At 43.5% G+C, this 23280-nt stretch overlaps 1 protein-coding gene across 1 annotated transcript in view; it reads left to right on the plus strand.

Annotated features, from left to right (window-relative positions):
* LOC139365254 (multidrug resistance-associated protein 1-like) overlaps positions 1–3915 on the plus strand; it is a 57756-nt gene extending 53841 nt beyond the window's left edge. Inside the window, exons 32-33 of the mRNA XM_071102761.1 lie at positions 106–300; positions 3485–3915. Coding sequence (XP_070958862.1) covers positions 106–300; positions 3485–3593 — 304 coding nt within the window. The 3' untranslated portion in view covers positions 3594–3915. The remainder of the gene's footprint in view (positions 1–105; positions 301–3484) is intronic.
* The last annotated feature ends 19365 nt before the right edge of the window (positions 3916–23280 follow it).

Below are 23280 nucleotides of genomic sequence, written 5' to 3' on the forward strand. Positions count from 1 at the left end.
CCTTACCTCTCTCCTCCTCTCCTTACCTCCTCTCTCCTCCTCTCCTTACCTCTCTCCTTCTTGTTTCTTACCTCTCTCTCTCTCATTAACATAATCTCTCTCCAGTCTGGGTCAGCGCCAGCTGGTGTGTCTGGCCCGAGCCCTCCTGAGGAAGACGAAGATCTTGGTTCTGGATGAGGCCACAGCTGCTGTGGACCTGGAGACAGACAACCTGATCCAGTCCACCATCAGAACCCAGTTTGATGACTGCACTGTCCTGACCATCGCACACAGACTCAATACTATCATGGACTACACCAGGTAATATATAGACTGACTCAATACTATCACGGACTACACCAGGTAATATATAGACTGACTCAATACTATCATGGACTACACCAGGTAATATATAGACTGACTCAATACTATCATGGACTACACCAGGTTATATATAGACTGACTCAATACTATCACGGACTACACCAGGTAATATATAGACTGACTCAATACTATCACGGACTACACCAGGTAATATATAGACTGACTCAATACTATCACGGACTACACCAGGTAATATATAGACTGACTCAATACTATCATGGACTACACCAGGTAATATATAGACTGACTCAATACTATCATGGACTACACCAGGTAATATATAGACTGACTCAATACTATCATGGACTACACCAGGTAATATATAGACTGACTCAATACTATCATGGACTACACCAGGTAATATATAGACTGACTCAATACTATCATGGACTACACCAGGTAATATACTGTATAGACTGACTCAATACTATCATGGACTATGCCAGGTTATATATAGACTGACTCAATACTATCATGGACTACACCAGGTAATATATAGACTGACTCAATACTATCATGGACTACACCAGGTAATATATAGACTGACTCAATACTATCATGGACTACACCAGGTAATATATAGACTGACTCAATACTATCATGGACTACACCAGGTAATATATAGACTGACTCAATACTATCATGGACTACACCAGGTAATATACTGTATAGACTGACTCAATACTATCATGGACTACACCAGGTAATATATAGACTGACTCAATACTATCATGGACTACACCAGGTAATATATAGACTGACTCAATACTATCATGGACTACACCAGGTAATATATAGACTGACTCAATACTATCATGGACTACACCAGGTAATATATAGACTGACTCAATACTATCATGGACTACACCAGGTTATATATAGACTGACTCAATACTATCACGGACTACACCAGGTAATATATAGACTGACTCAATACTATCATGGACTACACCAGGTTATATATAGACTGACTCAATACTATCATGGACTACACCAGGTAATATATAGACTGACTCAATACTATCACGGACTACACCAGGTAATATATAGACTGACTCAATACTATCATGGACTACACCAGGTAATATATAGACTGACTTAATACTATCACGGACTACACCAGGTAATATATAGACTGACTCAATACTATCATGGACTACACCAGGTAATATATAGACTGACTCAATACTATCATGGACTACACCAGGTAATATATAGACTGACTCAATACTGTCATGGACTACACCAGGTAATATATAGACTGACTCAATACTATCACGGACTACACCAGATAATATATAGACTGACTCAATACTATCATGGACTACACCAGATAATATATAGACTGACTCAATACTATCACGGACTACACCAGGTAATATATAGACTGACTCAATACTATCATGGACTACACCAGATAATATATAGACTGACTCAATACTATCATGGACTACACCAGGTAATATATAGACTGACTCAATACTATCATGGACTATGCCAGGTTATATATAGACTGACTCAATACTATCATGGACTACACCAGGTAATATATAGACTGACTCAATACTATCATGGACTACACCAGGTAATATATAGACTGACTCAATACTATCATGGACTACACCAGGTAATATATAGACTGACTCAATACTATCATGGACTACACCAGGTAATATATAGACTGACTCAATACTATCATGGACTACACCAGGTAATATATAGACTGACTCAATACTATCATGGACTACACCAGGTAATATATAGACTGACTCAATACTATCATGGACTACACCAGGTAATATATAGACTGACTCAATACTATCATGGACTACACCAGGTAATATATAGAATGACTCAATACTATCATGGACTACACCAGGTAATATATAGACTGACTCAATACTATCATGGACTACACCAGGTAATATATAGACTGACTCAATACTATCATGGACTACACCAGGTAATATATAGACTGACTCAATACTATCATGGACTACACCAGGTAATATATAGACTGACTCAATACTATCATGGACTACACCAGGTAATATATAGACTGACTCAATACTATCATGGACTACACCAGGTAATATATAGACTGACTCAATACTATCATGGACTACACCAGGTAATATATAGAATGACTCAATACTATCATGGACTACACCAGGTAATATATAGACTGACTCAATACTATCATGGACTACACCAGGTAATATATAGACTGACTCAATACTATCATGGACTACACCAGGTAATATATAGACTGACTCAATACTATCATGGACTACACCAGGTAATATATAGACTGACTCAATACTATCATGGACTACACCAGGTAATATATAGACTGACTCAATACTATCATGGACTACACCAGGTAATATATAGACTGACTCAATACTATCATGGACTACACCAGGTAATATATAGACTGACTCAATACTATCATGGACTACACCAGGTAATATATAGACTGACTCAATACTATCACGGACTACACCAGGTAATATATAGACTGACTCAATACTATCATGGACTACACCAGGTAATATATAGACTGACTCAATACTATCATGGACTACACCAGGTAATATATAGACTGACTCAATACTATCATGGACTACACCAGGTAATATATAGACTGACTCAATACTATCATGGACTACACCAGGTAATATATAGACTGACTTAATACTATCATGGACTACACCAGGTAATATATAGACTGACTCAATACTATCATGGACTACACCAGGTAATATATAGACTGACTCAATACTATCATGGACTACACCAGGTAATATATAGACTGACTTAATACTATCATGGACTACACCAGGTAATATATAGACTGACTCAATACTATCATGGACTACACCAGGTAATATATAGACTGACTCAATACTATCATGGACTACACCAGGTAATATATAGACTGACTCAATACTATCATGGACTACACCAGGTAATATATAGACTGACTCAATACTATCATGGACTACACCAGGTAATATATAGACTGACTCAATACTATCATGGACTACACCAGGTTATATATGAAAACACAGACACACCTGCTCTTTCTCTCTCTCATCTCTCTCTCTCCTCCCTTCAGAGTGCTGGTCCTGGATAAAGGGGAGATGGCAGAGTTTGACTCTCCCTCCACTCTCATCACCAAGAGAGGAATCTTCTACAAGATGGCTAAAGACTCTGGACTGGTCTGAGTGGGTGAACGGGAGAGGACAGGTTGCTTAAAGACAACATCCCTCCTTACAGAGAACTCCTCCTCCAACCCCCTCTTCCTCTCCTCCGACCGGGAGGCTGTGCAGGGAAGAGGTAGCAGAGAGCGAGAGGAGATTTCTAAGGATATCAATGTTTCTGATAAGTGTGTATAAATTATGGGAGCACTCTACCTCCACTCCTTCCTCCCTCTACTTCTCCCTCTATCCCTCCCTCCCTCTACTCCTCCCACCATCCCTCCCTCCATCCATCCCTCCCTCTTCTCCTTCCATCCCTCCCTCTACTTCTCCCTCCACCCCTCCATCCATCCATCCATCCCTCCCTCCTCTTCTCCCTCCATCCCTCCCTCTACTTCTCTCTCCACCCCTCCATCCATCCATCCATCTCTCCCTCCCTCTACTACCGAATATGTCAAGGATTCACTCCACTGAACCTGATGCTGCTGCTTCTCCAGGACAAATCCCTCCTGTTACTCCTGCCTCCCTTAACTAAAGACTTCTCCAGGACAAATCCCTCCTGTTACTCCTCCCTCCATCCCTCCCTTAACTAAAGACTTCTCCAGGACAAATCCCTCCTGTTACTCCATCCCTCCCTTAACTAAAGACTTCTCCAGGACAAATCCCTCCTGTTACTCTATCCCTCCCTTAACTAAAGACTTCTCCAGGACAAATCCCTCCTGTTACTCCATCCCTCCCTTAACTAAAGACTTCTCCAGGACAAATCCCTCCTGTTACTCCATCCCTCCCTTAACTAAAGACTTCTCCAGGACAAATCCCTCCTGTTACTCCATCCCTCCTTTAACTAAAGACTTCTCCAGGACAAATCCCTCCTGTTACTCCATCCCACCCTTAACTAAAGACTTCTCCAGGACAAATCCCTCCTGTTACTCCTCCCTCCATCCCTCCCTTAACTAAAGACTTCTCCAGGACAAATCCCTCCTGTTACTCCTCCCTCCATCCCTCCCTTAACTAAAGACTTCTCCAGGACAAATCCCTCCTGTTACTCCTCCCTCCCTTAACTAAAGACTTCTCCAGGACAAATCCCTCCTGTTACTCCTCCCTCCCTTAACTAAAGACTTCTCCAGGACAAATCCCTCCTGTTACTCCATCCCTCCCTTAACTAAAGACTTCTCCAGGACAAATCCCTCCTGTTACTCCTCCCTCCATCCCTCCCTTAACTAAAGACTTCTCCAGGACAAATCCCTCCTGTTACTCCTCCCTCCATCCCTCCCTTAACTAAAGACTTCTCCAGGACAAATCCCTCCTGTTACTCCTCCCTCCCTTAACTAAAGACTTCTCCAGGACAAATCCCTCCTGTTACTCCTCCCTCCCTTAACTAAAGACTTCTCCAGGACAAATCCCTCCTGTTACTCCATCCCTCCCTTAACTAAAGACTTCTCCAGGACAAATCCCTCCTGTTACTCCATCCCTCCCTTAACTAAAGACTTCTCCAGGACAAATCCCTCCTGTTACTCCATCCCTCCCTTAACTAAAGACTTCTCCAGGACAAATCCCTCCTGTTACTCCATCCCTCCCTTAACTAAAGACTTCTCCAGGACAAATCCCTCCTGTTACTCCTCCCTCCCTTAACTAAAGACTTCTCCAGGACAAATCCCTCCTGTTACTCCATCCCTCCCTTAACTAAAGACTTCTCCAGGACAAATCCCTCCTGTTACTCCTCCCTCCCTTAACTAAAGACTTCTCCAGGACAAATCCCTCCTGTTACTCCATCCCTCCCTTAACTAAAGACTTCTCCAGGACAAATCCCTCCTGTTACTCCATCCCTCCCTTAACTAAAGACTTCTCCAGGACAAATCCCTCCTGTTACTCCTCCCTCCCTTAACTAAAGACTTCTCCAGGACAAATCCCTCCTGTTACTCCATCCCTCCCTTAACTAAAGACTTCTCCAGGACAAATCCCTCCTGTTACTCCTCCCTCCCTTAACTAAAGACTTCTCCAGGACAAATCCCTCCTGTTACTCCATCCCTCCCTTAACTAAAGACTTCTCCAGGACAAATCCCTCCTGTTACTCCTCCCTCCATCCCTCCCTTAACTAAAGACTTCTCCAGGACAAATCCCTCCTGTTACTCCATCCCTCCCTTAACTAAAGACTTCTCCAGGACAAATCCCTCCTGTTACTCCATCCCTCCCTTAACTAAAGACTTCTCCAGGACAAATCCCTCCTGTTACTCCTCCCTCCCTTAACTAAAGACTTCTCCAGGACAAATCCCTCCTGTTACTCCATCCCTCCCTTAACTAAAGACTTCTCCAGGACAAATCCCTCCTGTTACTCCTCCCTCCATCCCTCCCTTAACTAAAGACTTCTCCAGGACAAATCCCTCCTGTTACTCCTCCCTCCATCCCTCCCTTAACTAAAGACTTCTCCAGGACAAATCCCTCCTGTTACTCCTCCCTCCCTTAACTAAAGACTTCTCCAGGACAAATCCCTCCTGTTACTCCTCCCTCCCTTAACTAAAGACTTCTCCAGGACAAATCCCTTCTGTTACTCCATCCCTCCCTTAACTAAAGACTTCTCCAGGACAAATCCCTCCTGTTACTCCTCCCTCCCTTAACTAAAGACTTCTCCAGGACAAATCCCTCCTGTTACTCCTCCCTCCATCCCTCCCTTAACTAAAGACTTCTCCAGGACAAATCCCTCCTGTTACTCCATCCCTCCCTTAACTAAAGACTTCTCCAGGACAAATCCCTCCTGTTACTCCTCCCTCCCTTAACTAAAGACTTCTCCAGGACAAATCCCTCCTGTTACTCCTCCCTCCCTTAACTAAAGACTTCTCCAGGACAAATCCCTCCTGTTACTCCATCCCTCCCTTAACTAAAGACTTCTCCAGGACAAATCCCTCCTGTTACTCCATCCCTCCCTTAACTAAAGACTTCTCCAGGACAAATCCCTCCTGTTACTCCTCCCTCCATCCCTCCCTTAACTAAAGACTTCTCCAGGACAAATCCCTCCTGTTACTCCATCCCTCCCTTAACTAAAGACTTCTCCAGGACAAATCCCTCCTGTTACTCCTCCCTCCCTTAACTAAAGACTTCTCCAGGACAAATCCCTCCTGTTACTCCTCCCTCCCTTAACTAAAGACTTCTCCAGGACAAATCCCTCCTGTTACTCCATCCCTCCCTTAACTAAAGACTTCTCCAGGACAAATCCCTCCTGTTACTCCATCCCTCCCTTAACTAAAGACTTCTCCAGGACAAATCCCTCCTGTTACTCCATCCCTCCCTTAACTAAAGACTTCTCCAGGACAAATCCCTCCTGTTACTCCATCCCTCCCTTAACTAAAGACTTCTCCAGGACAAATCCCTCCTGTTACTCCTCCCTCCATCCCTCCCTTAACTAAAGACTTCTCCAGGACAAATCCCTCCTGTTACTCCATCCCTCCCTTAACTAAAGACTTCTCCAGGACAAATCCCTCCTGTTACTCCATCCCTCCCTTAACTAAAGACTTCTCCAGGACAAATCCCTCCTGTTACTCCTCCCTCCCTTAACTAAAGACTTCTCCAGGACAAATCCCTCCTGTTACTCCATCCCTCCCTTAACTAAAGACTTCTCCAGGACAAATCCCTCCTGTTACTCCTCCCTCCATCCCTCCCTTAACTAAAGACTTCTCCAGGACAAATCCCTCCTGTTACTCCTCCCTCCATCCCTCCCTTAACTAAAGACTTCTCCAGGACAAATCCCTCCTGTTACTCCTCCCTCCCTTAACTAAAGACTTCTCCAGGACAAATCCCTCCTGTTACTCCTCCCTCCCTTAACTAAAGACTTCTCCAGGACAAATCCCTTCTGTTACTCTATCCCTCCCTTAACTAAAGACTTCTCCAGGACAAATCCCTCCTGTTACTCCTCCCTCCCTTAACTAAAGACTTCTCCAGGACAAATCCCTCCTGTTACTCCTCCCTCCATCCCTCCCTTAACTAAAGACTTCTCCAGGACAAATCCCTCCTGTTACTCCATCCCTCCCTTAACTAAAGACTTCTCCAGGACAAATCCCTCCTGTTACTCCTCCCTCCCTTAACTAAAGACTTCTCCAGGACAAATCCCTCCTGTTACTCCTCCCTCCCTTAACTAAAGACTTCTCCAGGACAAATCCCTCCTGTTACTCCATCCCTCCCTTAACTAAAGACTTCTCCAGGACAAATCCCTCCTGTTACTCCATCCCTCCCTTAACTAAAGACTTCTCCAGGACAAATCCCTCCTGTTACTCCTCCCTCCATCCCTCCCTTAACTAAAGACTTCTCCAGGACAAATCCCTCCTGTTACTCCATCCCTCCCTTAACTAAAGACTTCTCCAGGACAAATCCCTCCTGTTACTCCTCCCTCCCTTAACTAAAGACTTCTCCAGGACAAATCCCTCCTGTTACTCCTCCCTCCCTTAACTAAAGACTTCTCCAGGACAAATCCCTCCTGTTACTCCATCCCTCCCTTAACTAAAGACTTCTCCAGGACAAATCCCTCCTGTTACTCCATCCCTCCCTTAACTAAAGACTTCTCCAGGACAAATCCCTCCTGTTACTCCATCCCTCCCTTAACTAAAGACTTCTCCAGGACAAATCCCTCCTGTTACTCCATCCCTCCCTTAACTAAAGACTTCTCCAGGACAAATCCCTCCTGTTACTCCTCCCTCCATCCCTCCCTTAACTAAAGACTTCTCCAGGACAAATCCCTCCTGTTACTCCATCCCTCCCTTAACTAAAGACTTCTCCAGGACAAATCCCTCCTGTTACTCCATCCCTCCCTTAACTAAAGACTTCTCCAGGACAAATCCCTCCTGTTACTCCTCCCTCCCTTAACTAAAGACTTCTCCAGGACAAATCCCTTCCAACAACTGTTACTGTTTCTCCCAAACTCTGTTTGTTCAACTCTCCTTTGAACGGGTGCCTGGACGTTTTCAAGATTCCCTTCATCTTGCAGAATTTGTGGGAAATCAGAAGGCCATCTGACCTGCTCTCCTCCGTCAAACAGACTCAGAATACCAGCTAGGTTTATTTTTAATTTTAAATGGGCATTGTGTGCTTTTGAAGATGTACTCTGTTAAGAGACTATAAAAGAGTCATTTCTGTTTTGTCTCTGCCCCAGTTTGCATTTATTGCCATCAGAGGAAAGAATCAGAATATTCTGATTTTTTTTCTATCCAATGTAACTGGAATGTTCTGAATTGTTCTCCCCATCGGAACCGGAATGTTCTGGTGTGTTCCTTCCAACAGAACCGGAATGTTCTGGTGTGTTCTCTCTAACGGAACCGGAATGTTCTAGTGTGTTCCTTCCAGCAGAACCGGAATGTTCTGGTGTGTTCAATGTAACCAGAATGTTCTCATCTGTTCTTTCCAAGGGAACCAGAATGTTCTGATCTATTCTCTCCAACGGAACCTGAATGTTCTGATATTTTCTCTCCAATAGAACCGGGTGGACTAGGTTGAATATTTATTTGACAGACAGTGCAATGTTATTCCCCACAGGGAGTGAGTGAATGGATATCTGTCCAATCACAGACGCCGGCTGTTGAAACCTGTCCCATCAGTCAGATCCCGCCCCCCTCTATGTTGAGTACTGTTAAAGAGAGTGAGGTCACCCACCCTTGACCTCTGCCTGGGTGGCCTTTGACCCTTGACCTCACAGACGCTGCTTTCCATAGTGCCACACCTCAAACGGCATCCTACACCACACTTCTCTTGACCCAAGCCCTGCGTTGCAGTCTGTTGTCTGTAACCTATAACTAGCCTAGGGAGAGACCTGTTGTCTGTAACTAGTAACTAGTCTAGGGAGAGACCTGTTGTCTGTAACCTATAACTAGTCTAGGGAGAGACCTGTTGTCTGTAACTAGTAACTAGCCTAGGGAGAGACCTGTTGTCTGTAACCAGTACTAGTCTAGGGAGAGACCTGTTGTCTGTAACCAGTAACTAGTCTAGGGAGAGACCTGTTGTCTGTAACCAGTAACTAGTCTAGGGAGAGACCTGCTGTCTGTAACCTATAACTAGTCTAGGGAGAGACCTGTTGTCTGTAACTAGTAACTAGCCTAGGGAGAGACCTGTTGTCTGTAACCAGTACTAGTCTAGGGAGAGACCTGTTGTCTGTAACCAGTACTAGTCTAGGGAGAGACCTGTTGTCTGTAACCTATAACTAGTCTAGGGAGAGACGTGTTGTCTGTAACCTATAACTAGTCTAGGAGAGACCTGTTGTCTGTAACCTATAACTAGTCTAGGAGAGACCTGTTGTCTGTAACCTATAACTAGTCTAGGGAGAGACATGTTGTCTGTAACCTATAACTAGTCTAGGGAGAGACATGTTGTCTGTAACCTATAACTAGTCTAGGGAGAGACCTGTTGTTTGTAACCAGTAACTAGTCTAGGGAGAGACCTGCTGTCTGTAACCTATAACTAGTCTAGGGAGAGACCTGTTGTCTGTAACCAGTAACTAGTCTAGGGAGAGACCTGTTGTCTGTAACCAGTAACTAGTCTAGGGAGAGACCTGTTGTCTGTAACCAGTAACTAGTCTAGGGAGAGACCTGTTGTCTGTAACCAGTAACTAGTCTAGGGAGAGACCTGTTGTCTGTAACCAGTAACTAGTCTAGGGAGAGACCTGTTGTTTGTAACCAGTAACTAGTCTAGGGAGAGACCTGTTGTCTGTAACCTATAACTAGTCTAGGGAGAGACCTGTTGTCTGTAACCAGTAACTAGTCTAGGGAGAGACCTGTTGTTTGTAACCAGTAACTAGTCTAGGGAGAGACCTGTTGTCTGTAACCTATAACTAGTCTAGGGAGAGACCTGTTGTCTGTAACCAGTAACTAGTCTAGGGAGAGACCTGTTGTTTGTAACCAGTAACTAGTCTAGGGAGAGACCTGTTGTCTGTAACCAGTAACTAGTCTAGGGAGAGACCTGTTGTCTGTAACCAGTACTAGTCTAGGGAGAGACCTGTTGTTTGTAACCAGTAACTAGTCTAGGGAGAGACCTGTTGTCTGTAACCTATAACTAGTCTAGGGAGAGACCTGGCTGGCTTTAAACCTGCTTTATTTAAATGAATGTAATACACATCCTTCTGGCCAAATCCCAAATGGCACCCTAAATGACCAGTTCAAAAGTAGTGCACTTTATAGGGAACAGGGTGTCATTTGGGCCAAATATAGGATAATTTGACTGTAGCCTTCTGCGTTCAGCAGAGACCACTTTTTCCTTGTTGGCACTTTATCCGTTGGTTAGTAGGTGTTATTATATTATTGAACCTCTTGAGCCATACGCTATTGGGTTAGTCAGGCTGATCAACAAGTGTCAATAAGGTGTTGTGTTAGTCAGGCTGATCAACAAGTCTCAATAAGGTGTTGGGTTAGTCAGGCTGATCAACAAGTGTCAATAAGGTTTTGGGTTAGTCAGGCTGATCAAGTCTCAATAAGGTGTTGGGTTAGTCAGGCTGATCAACAAGTCTCAATAAGGTTTTGGGTTAGTCAGGCTGATCAACAAGTCTCAATAAGGTTTTGGGTTAGTCAGGCTGATCAACAAGTGTCAATAAGGTGTTGGGTTAGTCAGGCTGATCAACAAGTCTCAATAAGGTGTTGGGTTAGTCAGGCTGATCAGCAAGTCTCAAGCCTCAAACACCTTAGTAATATATTCTGTCCATGGACTCATGCTACTCATTTTCACTGGGGGTGTGTGTCCCAAGTGGCAACTCATTCTACATTTGACCAGGGCCCATATGGGGGAATAGGAAGTCATTAATGACCGGGGCCCATATGAGGGGATAGGAAGTCATTAATGACCAGGGCCCATATGAGGGGATAGGAAGTCATTAATGACCGGGGCCCATATGGGGGGATAGGAAGTCATTAATGACCAGGGCCCATATGGGGGAATGGGGTCCCATTAGAGATGCAGCTTTTCACTGGGACATCCAGTGACTACAGCAGGTGTGTTTAGGCTTTGATGTCGCTCTCCTGTGGCGTCACTTCTTCATTTGAGCCTTGGTTTTATTTCATATAAATCAAGGAGACGTGCTTTTGATTTGTCTGTTGAGTGTAAGGGGTTGTCCCAAATGTCACCCTATTCCCTATGTAGTGCACTACTATGGTCCCTATTCCCTATGTAGTGCACTACTATGGGCCCTATTCCCTATGTAGTGCACTACTATGGGCCCTATTCCCTATGTAGTGCACTACTATGGGCCCTATTCCCTATGTAGTGCACTACTATGGGCCCTATTCCCTATGTAGTACACTACTATGGGCCCTATTCCCTATGTAGTGCACTACTATGGGCCCTATTCCTATTAGTGCGCTATTATGGGCCATATTCCCTATGTAGTGCGCTATAAGTGGAATAAGGTACCATTAGGGAGACAAGCCGTCTCAGAACATACGCTGTTAAACCATTGAGTACATTACTGTGCTGTTACATATTTATATCATTTGTAAGTATGCATTATTATAATTATTTTATATTTGTATACATGCACTAGTTTGTAAGTGTGCACTAGTTTTTAAGTGTGCATTATTTTTTGGGGACATGAATCAAACTGAAGTGTAAAAAAGTTGAAAAAAATAAAGTACTTTTTTTGTTAACCTGTCTCTGTCTGTTTGATAGGTCTGTCTGGTCTGTCTGTCTGGTCTGTCTGTCTGGTTTGTCTGGTCTGTCTGTCTGTCTGGTCTGTTTGGTCTGTCTGTCTGGTCTGTTTGGTCTGTCTGTCTGTCTGGTCTCTGTCTGTCTGGTCTGTCCGTCTGGTCTGTCTGTCTGGTCTGTCTGTCTGGTCTGTCTGGTCTGTCTCTGTCTGTCTGATAGGTTTGTCTGGTCTGTCTCATAGGTCTGTCTGGTCTGTCTGTCTGATAGGTCTGTCTGGTCTGTCTGTCTGATAGGTCTGTCTCTGTCTGATAGGTCTGTCTGGTCTGTCTGTCTGATAGGTCTGTCTCTGTCTGTTTGATAGGTCTGTCTGGTCTGTCTCTGTCTGGTTGATAGGTCTGTCTGGTCTGTCTCTGTCTGTTTGATAGGTCTGTCTGGTCTGTCTGTCTGTTTGATAGGTCTGTCTGGTCTGTCTCTGTCTGTTTGATAGGTCTGTCTGGTCTGTCTCTGTCTGTTTGATAGGTCTGTCTGGTATGTCTCTGTCTGTTTGATAGGTCTGTCTGGTCTGTCTCTGTCTGTTTGATAGGTCTGTCTGATCTGTCTCTGTCTGTTTGATAGGTCTGTCTGGTCTGTCTCTGTCTGTTTGATAGGTCTGTCTGGTCTGTCTGGTCTGTTTGGTCTGTCTGGTCTGTCTCTGTCTGTTTGATAGGTCTGTCTGGTCTGTTTGGTCTGTCTGTTTGGTCTGTCTGTCTGGTCTGTTTGTCTGGTCTGTTTGTCTGGTCTGTTTGTCCGTCTGGTCTGTCTGTCTGGTCTGTTTGTCTGGTCTGTCTGGTCTGTCTGTCTGTCTGGTCTATTTTGTCTGTCTGTTTGTCTGGTCTGGTCTATTTTGTCTGTCTCTGTTCTGGTCTGTCTGTCTGGTCTGTTTGTCTGGTCTGGTCTATTTTGTCTGTCTGTTTGTCTGGTCTGTTTGTCCGTCTGGTCTGTCTGTCTGGTCTGTCTGTCTGGTCTATTTTGTCTGTCTGTTTGTCTGGTCTGGTCTATTTTGTCTGTCTCTGTTCTGGTCTGTCTGTCTGGGCTGTTTTGTCTGTCTGGTCTGTTTGTCTGTCTGGTCTGTTTTGTCTGGTCTGTCTGTCTGTCTGGTCTGTTTGTCTGGTCTGTCTGTCTGGTCTGTCTGTCTGTTTGTGTGGTCTGTCTCTGGTCTGTCTGGTCTGTCTGTCTGTCTGGTCTGTCTGTCTGGTCTGTCTGTCTGGTCTGTCTGTTTGTCTGTCTGTTTGTCTGGTCTGTCTCTGGTCTGTCTGGTCTGTCTGTCTGGTCTGTTTGTCTGGTCTGTTTTGTCTGTCTGGTCTGTCTGGTCTGTTTGTCTGTCTGGTCTGTCTGTTTGTCTGGTCTGTCTGTCTGGTCTGTCTGTCTGTTTGTCTGGTCTGTCTGTCTGGTCTGTCTGGTCTGTCTGTCTGGTCTGTCTGTCTGGTCTGTTTGTCTGTCTGTCTGTTTGTCTGGTCTGTCTGGTCTGTCTGTCTGGTCTGGTCTGTCTGTTTGTCTGGTCTGTCTGTTTGTCTGGTCTGTCTGTCTGTCTGTTTGTCTGGTCTGTCTGGTCTCTGTCTGTCTGGTCTGTCTGTCTGGTCTGTCTGTCTGGTCTGTCTGTCTGGTCTGTCTCTGTCTGTCTGATAGGTTTGTCTGGTCTGTCTGTCTGATAGGTCTGTCTCTGTCTGTCTGATAGGTCTGTCTGGTCTGTCTGTCTGATAGGTCTGTCTGGTCTGTCTGTCTGATAGGTCTGTCTCTGTCTGATAGGTCTGTTTGGTCTGTCTGTCTGATAGGTCTGTCTCTGTCTGTTTGATAGGTCTGTCTGGTCTGTCTCTGTCTGGTTGATAGGTCTGTCTGGTCTGTCTCTGTCTGTTTGATAGGTCTGTCTGGTCTGTCTGTCTGTTTGATAGGTCTGTCTGGTCTGTCTCTGTCTGTTTGATAGGTCTGTCTGGTCTGTCTCTGTCTGTTTGAATGGTCTGTCTGGTATGTCTGTCTGTTTGATAGGTCTGTCTGGTCTGTCTCTGTCTGTTTGATAGGTCTGTCTGATCTGTCTCTGTCTGTTTGATAGGTCTGTCTGGTCTGTGTCTGTCTGTTTGATAGGTCTGTCTGGTCTGTCTCTGTCTGTTTGATAGGTCTGTCTGGTCTGTTTGGTCTGTCTGGTCTGTCTCTGTCTGTTTGATAGGTCTGTCTTGTCTGTCTTGTCTGTTTGGTCTGTCTGTTTGGTCTGTCTGTCTGGTCTGTTTGTCTGGTCTGTTTGTCTGGTCTGTTTGTCCGTCTGGTCTGTCTGTCTGGTCTGTTTGTCTGGTCTGTCTGGTCTGTCTGTCTGTCTGGTCTATTTTGTCTGTCTGTTTGTCTGGTCTGGTCTATTTTGTCTGTCTCTGTTCTGGTCTGTCTGTCTGGTCTGTTTGTCTGGTCTGGTCTATTTTGTCTGTCTGTTTGTCTGGTCTGTTTGTCCGTCTGGTCTGTCTGTCTGTCTGGTCTATTTTGTCTGTCTGTTTGTCTGGTCTGGTCTATTTTGTCTGTCTCTGTTCTGGTCTGGTCTGTTTTGTCTGTCTGGTCTGTTTGTCTGTCTGGTCTGTTTTGTCTGGTCTGTCTTTCTGGTCTGTCCGTCTGTCTGGTCTGTTTGTCTGGTCTGTTTGTCTGGTCTGTCTGTCTGGTCTGTCTGTCTGTTTGTGTGGTCTGTCTGTCTGGTCTGTCTGTCTGGTCTGTCTGTCTGGTCTGTCTGTCTGGTCTGTCTGTTTGTATGTCTGTTTGTCTGGTCTGTCTCTGGTCTGTCTGGTCTGTCTGTCTGGTCTGTTTGTCTGGTCTGTTTTGTCTGTCTGGTCTGTTTTGTCTGTCTGGTCTGTCTGGTCTGTTTGTCTGTCTGGTCTGTCTGTTTGTCTGGTCTGTCTGTCTGGTCTGTCTGTCTGTTTGTCTGGTCTGTCTGTCTGTCTGGTCTGTCTGTCTGGTTTGTCTGTCTGGTCTGTCTGTGTGGTCTGTCTGTTTGTCTGGTCTGTCTGTCTGTTTGTCTGGTCTGTCTGGTCTGTTTGTCTGGTCTGTCTGTCTGTTTGTCTGGTCTGTCTGTCTGTTTGTCTGGTCTGTCTGTCTGTTTGTCTGGTCTGTCTGTCTGTTTGTCTGGTCTGTCTTTCTGTTTGTCTGTCTGTCTGGTCTGTCTGTCAGTTTGTCTGGTCTGTCTGTTTGTCTGGTCTGTCTGTCTGGTCTGTCTGGTCTGTCTGGTTTTGTCTGTTTGTCTGGTCTGTCTGTCTGTCTGTCTGGTCTGTCTGTCTCTGTCTGTCTGTTTGTCTGTCTGTCTGTTTGTTCCCAACGTTCACGGAGATCATATTCATGGTAAATGCTGAAGATGTTTGTTCATGCATAAATTGCATGTATAAGTTTTATTGTCAGCTGTCCAGTACGCAGCTTTATAACACAGATTGAATCCTGTCCAGTACGCAGCTTTATAACACAGATTGAATCCTGTCCAGTACGCAGCTTTATATCACAGATTGAATCCTGTCCAGTACGCAGCTTTATATCACAGATTGAATCCTGTCCAGTACGCAGCTTTATATCACAGATTGAATCCTGTCCAGTACGCAGCTTTATATCACAGATTGAATCCTGTCCAGTACGCAGCTTTATATCACAGATTGAATCCTGTCCAGTACGCAGCTTTATATCACAGATTGAATCCTGTCCAGTACGCAGCTTTATATCACAGATTGAATCCTGTCCAGTGTCTCTGAAGGAGAGAAAGAATACAAGAGAAGGAACAGGTTTGTGTAATGAAACAGCCCAGGATCAGATTAGCCTTTACCAGCTCTGTGTGTAATGAAACAGCCCAGGATCAGATTAGCCTTTACCAGCTCTGTGTGTAATGAAACAGCCCAGGATCAGATTAGCCTTTACCAGCTCTGTGTGTAATGAAACAGTCCAGGATCAGATTAGCCTTTACCAGCTCTGTGTGTAGTGAAACAGCCCAGGATCAGATTAGCCTTTACCAGCTCTGTGTGTAATGAAACAGCCCAGGGTCAGATTAGCCTTTACCAGCTCTGTGTGTAATGAAACAGCCCAGGGTCAGATTAGCCTTTACCAGCTCTGTGTGTAGTGAAACAGCCCAGGATCAGATTAGCCTTTACCAGCTCTGTGTGTAATGAAACAGCCCAGGGTCAGATTATTCTTTACCAGCTCTGTGTGTAATGAAACAGCCCAGGATCAGATTAGCCTTTACCAGCTCTGTGTGTAATGAAACAGCCCAGGATCAGATTAGCCTTTACCAGCTCTGTGTGTAATGAAACAGCCCAGGGTCAGATTAGCCTTTACCAGCTATGTGTGTAATGAAACAGCCCAGGATCAGATTAGCCTTTACCAGCTCTGTGTGTAATGAAACAGCCCAGGATCAGATTAGCCTTTACCAGCTCTGTGTGTAATGAAACAGCCCAGGATCAGATTAGCCTTTACCAGCTCTGTGTGTAATGAAACAGCCCAGGATCAGATTAGCCTTTACCAGCTCTGTGTGTAATGAAACAGCCCAGGATCAGATTAGCCTTTACCAGCTCTGTGTGTAATGAAACAGCCCAGGATCAGATTAGCCTTTACCAGCTCTGTGTGCTTTAGTGTTTTGTGTTGAACGTGCCACAAGGCATAAAGAAGTCTTATCAGGTGTTTGAGACCAATGTTAAACCCAATGTCTAAGAACTGGTCTCCATTGATGGTTGTAGGTCTTCCAGCAGGACAACGACCCCAAACACACATCAAAAAGACCCCAGGAATGGTTCAAAAAGAAACGCCGGACTGTTCGGGAGCGGCCAGCGAAGAGTCCAGACCTGAATCCCATCCAAAACCAACGGAGAGATCTGGAAAAAGCATTTGGTGGAGGGCACCCCTCAAACATTGAAGAATTAGAGCAGTTTGGTACTGAAAAGAGGGGCCAAATTTGCCGGTAGAGAGGTCCAGCAATTCCCCAGAACTGTGCCTCGACACAATCCTGTTTCCTGTCCAATGAATTGAATTTACCACAGGTGGACCCCTAATCAAGTTGTAGAAACATCTCAAGGATGATCGATGGAAACAGGATGCACCTGAGCTCAATTTAGAGTCTCATAGCAAAGGGTCTGAATACTTATGTAAATAATGTATTTCTGTTTTTATATATATATATATATATATATATATATATATATATATATATATATATATATATATATATATATATATATATATAAAATTGGCAAAATTAGCAAACATTTCAAAAAAACTATTTTTGCTTTGTCATTATGGGGTATTGTGATGTCATTATGGGGTATTGTGATGTCATTATGGGGTATTGTAATGTCATTATGGGGTATTGTGTGTAGATTGATGAGGGGGGGGGGGGAAACCAATTGAATCCATTTTAGAATAAGGCTGTAACGTAACAAAATGTGGGGAAAGGAAAGGGGTCTGAATACTTTCCAAAGGCCCTGTTTCATTTCTACCATGAAAGCATGATAAGAGATGGACTTTTCCCTTTATAACACGTGGTTGGATAGGAACTAGCAGCACCCAGTCTGTTATCAGTAGAGCAGGCCGGGCTCCACCTCCACCTGCTGACTGTTGTAAAAGGTTTTGTGAGTATCTCAGGTTGAATAGGAACTAGCAGCACCCAGTCTGTTATCAGTAGAGCAGGCCGGGCTCCACCTCCACCTGCTGACTGTTGTAAAAGGTTTTGTGAGTATCTCGGGTTGAATAGGAACTAGCAGCACCCAGTCTGTTATCAGTAGAGCAGGCCGGGCTCCACCTCCACCTGCTGACTGTTGTAAAAGGTTTTGTGAGTATCTCAGGTTGAATAGGAACTAGCAGCACCCAGTCTGTTATCAGTAGAGCAGGCCGGGCTCCACCTCCACCTGCTGACTGTTGTAAAAGGTTTTGTGAGTATCTCAGGTTGAATAGGAACTAGCAGCACCCAGTCTGTTATCAGTAGAGCAGGCCGGGCTCCACCTCCACCTGCTGACTGTTGTAAAAGGTTTTGTGAGTATCTCAGGTTGAATAGGAACTAGCAGCACCCAGTCTGTTATCAGTAGAGCAGGCCGGGCTCCACCTCCACCTGCTGACTGTTGTAAAAGGTGTTGTTATAGACTGTAAAAGTAGAAAGGGTTTTGGTACAAGATTAATTTTAAGATGAAAAAAAAAAGTATTCAAACAGGACAGCAGTGAATAAAGTGAGTATCTCAGACTGAATAGGACAGAGCTGAGAGAGAGTACCTGTAGGGTATGAACAATGATGACTGCTACTACTGCTGCTGCTACTACCACTACTACTACTACTACTACCACTACTACTACTACCACTACTACTACCACTACTACTACTGCTACTACTACTACTACAACTACTACTACCACTACTACTGCTGCTGCTACTACTGCTGCTACTACTACTACTACTACCACTACTACTACTACCACTACTACTACCACTACTACTACTGCTACTACTACTACTACTACAACTACTACTACCACTACTACTGCTACTGCTACTACTACTACTACCACTACTACTACCACTACTACTACTGCTACTACTACTACTACAACTACTACTACCACTACTACTACTACAACTACTACTACCACTACTACTGCTACTGCTACTACTACTACTACCACTACTACTGCTACTACTACTACTACTACTACTACTACTACTACTACTACTACTACTACTTCAGATATAAGAGGGAACTGAATCGGTATATGTGATCAGTTTATCAAGCATTTTACCCCTCTGGTTATGACCAGTTTATCAAGCCTTTTACCCCTCTGGTTATGACCAGTTTATCAAGCCTTTTACCCCTCTGGTTATGATCAGTTTATCAAGCCTTTTACCCCTCTGGTTATGACCAGTTTATCAAGCCTTTTACCCCTCTGGTTATGACCAGTTTATCAAGCCTTTTACCCCTCTGGTTATGATCAGTTTATCAAGCCTTTTACCCCTCTGGTTATGAACAGTTTATCAAGCCTTTTACCCCTCTGGTTATGAACAGTTTATCAAGCCTTTTAACCCCTCTGGTTATGAACAGTTTATCAAGCCTTTTACCCCTCTGGTTATGAACAGTTTATCAAGCCTTTTAACCCCTCTGGTTATGATCAAGTCCGTGTTTTATCTTTTTAACTTCAACAGATTTAGAGCTAGAATATATTAAGTCCGGGATTCAATCCGATCGCTCTTTGTCTACAATGCACCTTTTTTTTTTTTTAGAGAGACCACATTTACTGTACATGCTGCATATGTTTGGTTCAATTGGAAATGATCTTTAAAGGGAAAGTGGGGATACCTAGTCAGTTGTACAACTGAATGCCTTCAACTGAAATGTGTCTTTCGCATTTAACCCAACCCCTCTGAATCAGAGAGGTGCGGAGGGCTGTCTTAATCGACATCCACGTCTTCAGCGCCCGGGGAACAGTGGGTTTAACTGCCTTGTTCAGTGGCAGAACGACAGATTTTTTTACCTTGTCAGCTCAGGGATTCGATCCAGAAACTGAAACCCAGCGCTCTAAATGACTCATTGTCCAAGTGTTCATATATGCAAATTCTATAATACCTAATAGCAATGAGGGTGGCCGGCGACCGGGTTGGATCACAGCTTTTTATTTAATTGGGCACATTCTTATTTACAATGATGGCCTACCCCGGACGACGCTGGGCCAATTGTGCGCCACCCTATAGGACTCCCAATCACTGTCCGGTTGTGATACAGCCCAGGATTGAACCAGCGTCTGTAGTGACGCCTCTAGCGCTGAGATGCAGTGTCTTAGACATCTCCGGGAGCCCAAAAAGGTATTGAGGTGACCCATGGACTCAGTCCTCAATGCTTTGTAACGAAGTGACTCTGCTAGGCCTGTTTTACCACAGATTTGTGCCTGTGCATGGTTGATAAATGAAGCCCCCGGGGATTTTGGCACCCCGAGGTTGCTACGTAGTAGCCGACCAGCAAGAGGTCGTGACATCACGCTCCAGATCGGACACTGAATAAATCATGAGCAGTTGTCATTTTCAATAGAGTTTGCAATTTAGGTCAAGTCACCAAAAGTACAAAAAACCGTTGTATGCATGGAAAGGGTACACCTTGGTGGTCATCGCAATGCAACGCATTTATTTTCCTTCCACATTTAATACGACATGACCTTGAACGCATCCTTCTTATGTGCTGTCGTTCTATGTCACTTGTTTCCTGTTTCCTCGCCGGGTCTGGGTGCTATTTCAAAAATCATTGCTAGGGTCATTTTAAGATGTCAGGCTTGAAAATCCATTCAGACATTTTCGGACAAGTGAGGTACTTTCCAAACCGGAACAATGAATTCCAATTCACGTTATTTGATCTTCTACGGCAACTTTTTATTTGATTTATTTTACCTTTATTTAACTAGACAAGTCAGTTAAGAACAAATTCTTATTTTCAATGACGGCCAAGGAACAGTGGGTTAACAGCCTGTTCAGGGGCAGAACGACAGATTTGTACCTTGTCAGCTCGGGGGGTTTGAACTTGCAACCTTCCGGGTTACTAGTCCAACGCTCTTAACCACTAGGCCACCCCTGCCGCCCCAGTGGACGAACTGGGAATCAGACATGAGATCTGATTACATCACTGAAAGGGTTACGACTTCAGATTTCTCCTCTTATGTATATCGTTCCTGTAAGACGATAAATGAAGACGTGGCGGACCATTGTTTTTGTTTTTATTGTTGGCCATAAAATACTGTAAAACACCGGGAAAGGGATTTTAATGTTGGAAATCTGCTCCCAAGTATTCCCAAGCATGATGGGAGACGTCATCATTGGCAGCCATTACAGCTGTAATTCGATTCTACCAACTGCAGAGCTCTTAGGGCCACATATATACATTGTTTTTGTCAAAATTGCTCCAGTTCTTTACTTTTGGTTGGGAGTCATAGATGGACAGCGATATTCATACCGTGTCTCTGATTTTCAGGCAAATTTTAAGTCCCAACTCAGACTAGACCACTCAGCCCCTCTTGAAAACCCATTCTGGTGCGTCTTTGGCATTTAAACGTTGTGTCATTTACTCGCTGAAAAATAAAACTATCCCAGGCTTAGGTTTTCAGAAGACTGAGGCAGGTTTTCATCTAACTTTTTACATGGGCTTTGCTCCTTTTTATACTGATTTTGATCCTGAAAAACTCCCCAGAACCTGCAGATGACAAGCATACCCATAACATGATGCTGTCGCCAAAGTACTTACCATAAATATTTAATAGCATGTAAGAAATGTAAACCACATAATAAACTTCCACGGCCGAACTGCAAAAAAAAAAGTTGTCTTTACCATGTCCGTCCTTCCTGATTTGTAATGACTGGCACACTATGGCATGATTACATAAGACATCTCTATCGTGGATCTGTTGTTGTACTCAAGGAAGGGAAGCAAGGTCTCTGCGATACATTCTTTATGCTGGTCTAATTTGACATAGATCTGTTGTTGTACTTTATGCTGGTCTAATTTGACATAGATCTGTTGTTGTACTTTATGCTGGTCTAATTTGACATAGATCTGTTGTTGTACTTTATGCTGGTCTACATTGACATAGATCTGTTGTTGTACTTTATGCTGGTCTACATTGACATAGATCTGTTGTTGAACTTTATGCTGGTCTACATTGACATAGATCTGTTGTTGTACTTTATGCTGGTCTACATTGACATAGATCTGTTGTTGTACTTTTGCTGGTCTACATTGACATAGATCTGTTGTTGTACTTTATGCTGGTCTACATTGACATAGATCTGTTGTTGTACTTTTGCTGGTCTACATTGACATAGATCTGCTGTTGTACTTTATGCTGGTCTACATTGACATAGATCTGTTGTTGTACTTTATGCTGGTCTACATTGACATAGATCTGTTGTTGTACTTTATGCTGGTCTACATTGACATAGATCTGTTGTTGTACTTTATGCTGGTCTACATTGACATAGATCTGCTGTTGTACTTTATGCTGGTCTACATTGACATAGATCTGTTGTTGTACTTTATGCTGGTCTACATTGACATAGATCTGTTGTTGTACTTTATGCTGGTCTACATTGACATAGATCTGTTGTTGTACTTTATGCTGGTCTACATTGACATAGATCTGTTGTTGTACTTTATGCTGGTCTACATTGACATAGATCTGTTGTTGTACTTTATGCTGGTCTACATTGACATAGATCTGTTGTTGTACTTTATGCTGGTCTACATTGACATAGATTTGACACAATTTAAGATGATTTTACACAATCATGTCTCTTACATACATTCTAATGCCTCAAATGAAAGTGTCATTGATAAATCACGATGATGTCATTAGAATACACTATCAGTTGGTAGTAAAATAGAATATTTCTTGGAACTTTTGAGTCAACGACATGTTTCTGTACGTGTCTGTTTTATTTACTGAAGGTATTATTTGTTCCATTGGTTGGCTGTGTGTGTGTGTGTGTGTGTGTGTGTGTGTGTGTGTGTGAGAAAGAGAGAGTCATAAAGAGATAACGGGAGAGTCATAAAGAGAGAGGGAGAGAGAGGGAGAGCGAGAGAAACAGGTAGAACCTGATATGTAAATGAGTTGAGCAAACAAAAGTAAAATTTCTACGACCCAATGATCATTCCAGACTCTGTTTCTGGTGAGAGATAGCAGGTAAGACGACGATTGTGTATTCATATAGTTGATGATATTGTTATGTCTATTCATATAGTTGATGATATTGTTATGTGTATTCATATAGTTGATGATATTGTTATGTCTATTCATATAGTTGATGATAGTGTTATGTGTATTCATATAGTTGATGATATTGTTGTGTGTATTCATATAGGTTATAATAGTGTTATATAGTTGATGATATTGTAATGTCTATTCATATAGTTGATGATATTGTTATGTGTATTCATATAGTTGATGATATAGTTGATGATATTGTTATGTGTATTCATATAGTTGATGATAGTGTTGTGTGTATTCATATAGTTGATGATATTGTTATGTGTATTCATATAGTTGATGATATTGTGTGTGTATTCATATAGTTGATGATATTGTGTGTGTATTCATGTACAGGACCAGTAAAGTT

Source organism: Oncorhynchus clarkii, chromosome 13 (genome assembly GCF_045791955.1).
Source record: "Oncorhynchus clarkii lewisi isolate Uvic-CL-2024 chromosome 13, UVic_Ocla_1.0, whole genome shotgun sequence".
NCBI lineage: Eukaryota > Metazoa > Chordata > Actinopteri > Salmoniformes > Salmonidae > Oncorhynchus > Oncorhynchus clarkii.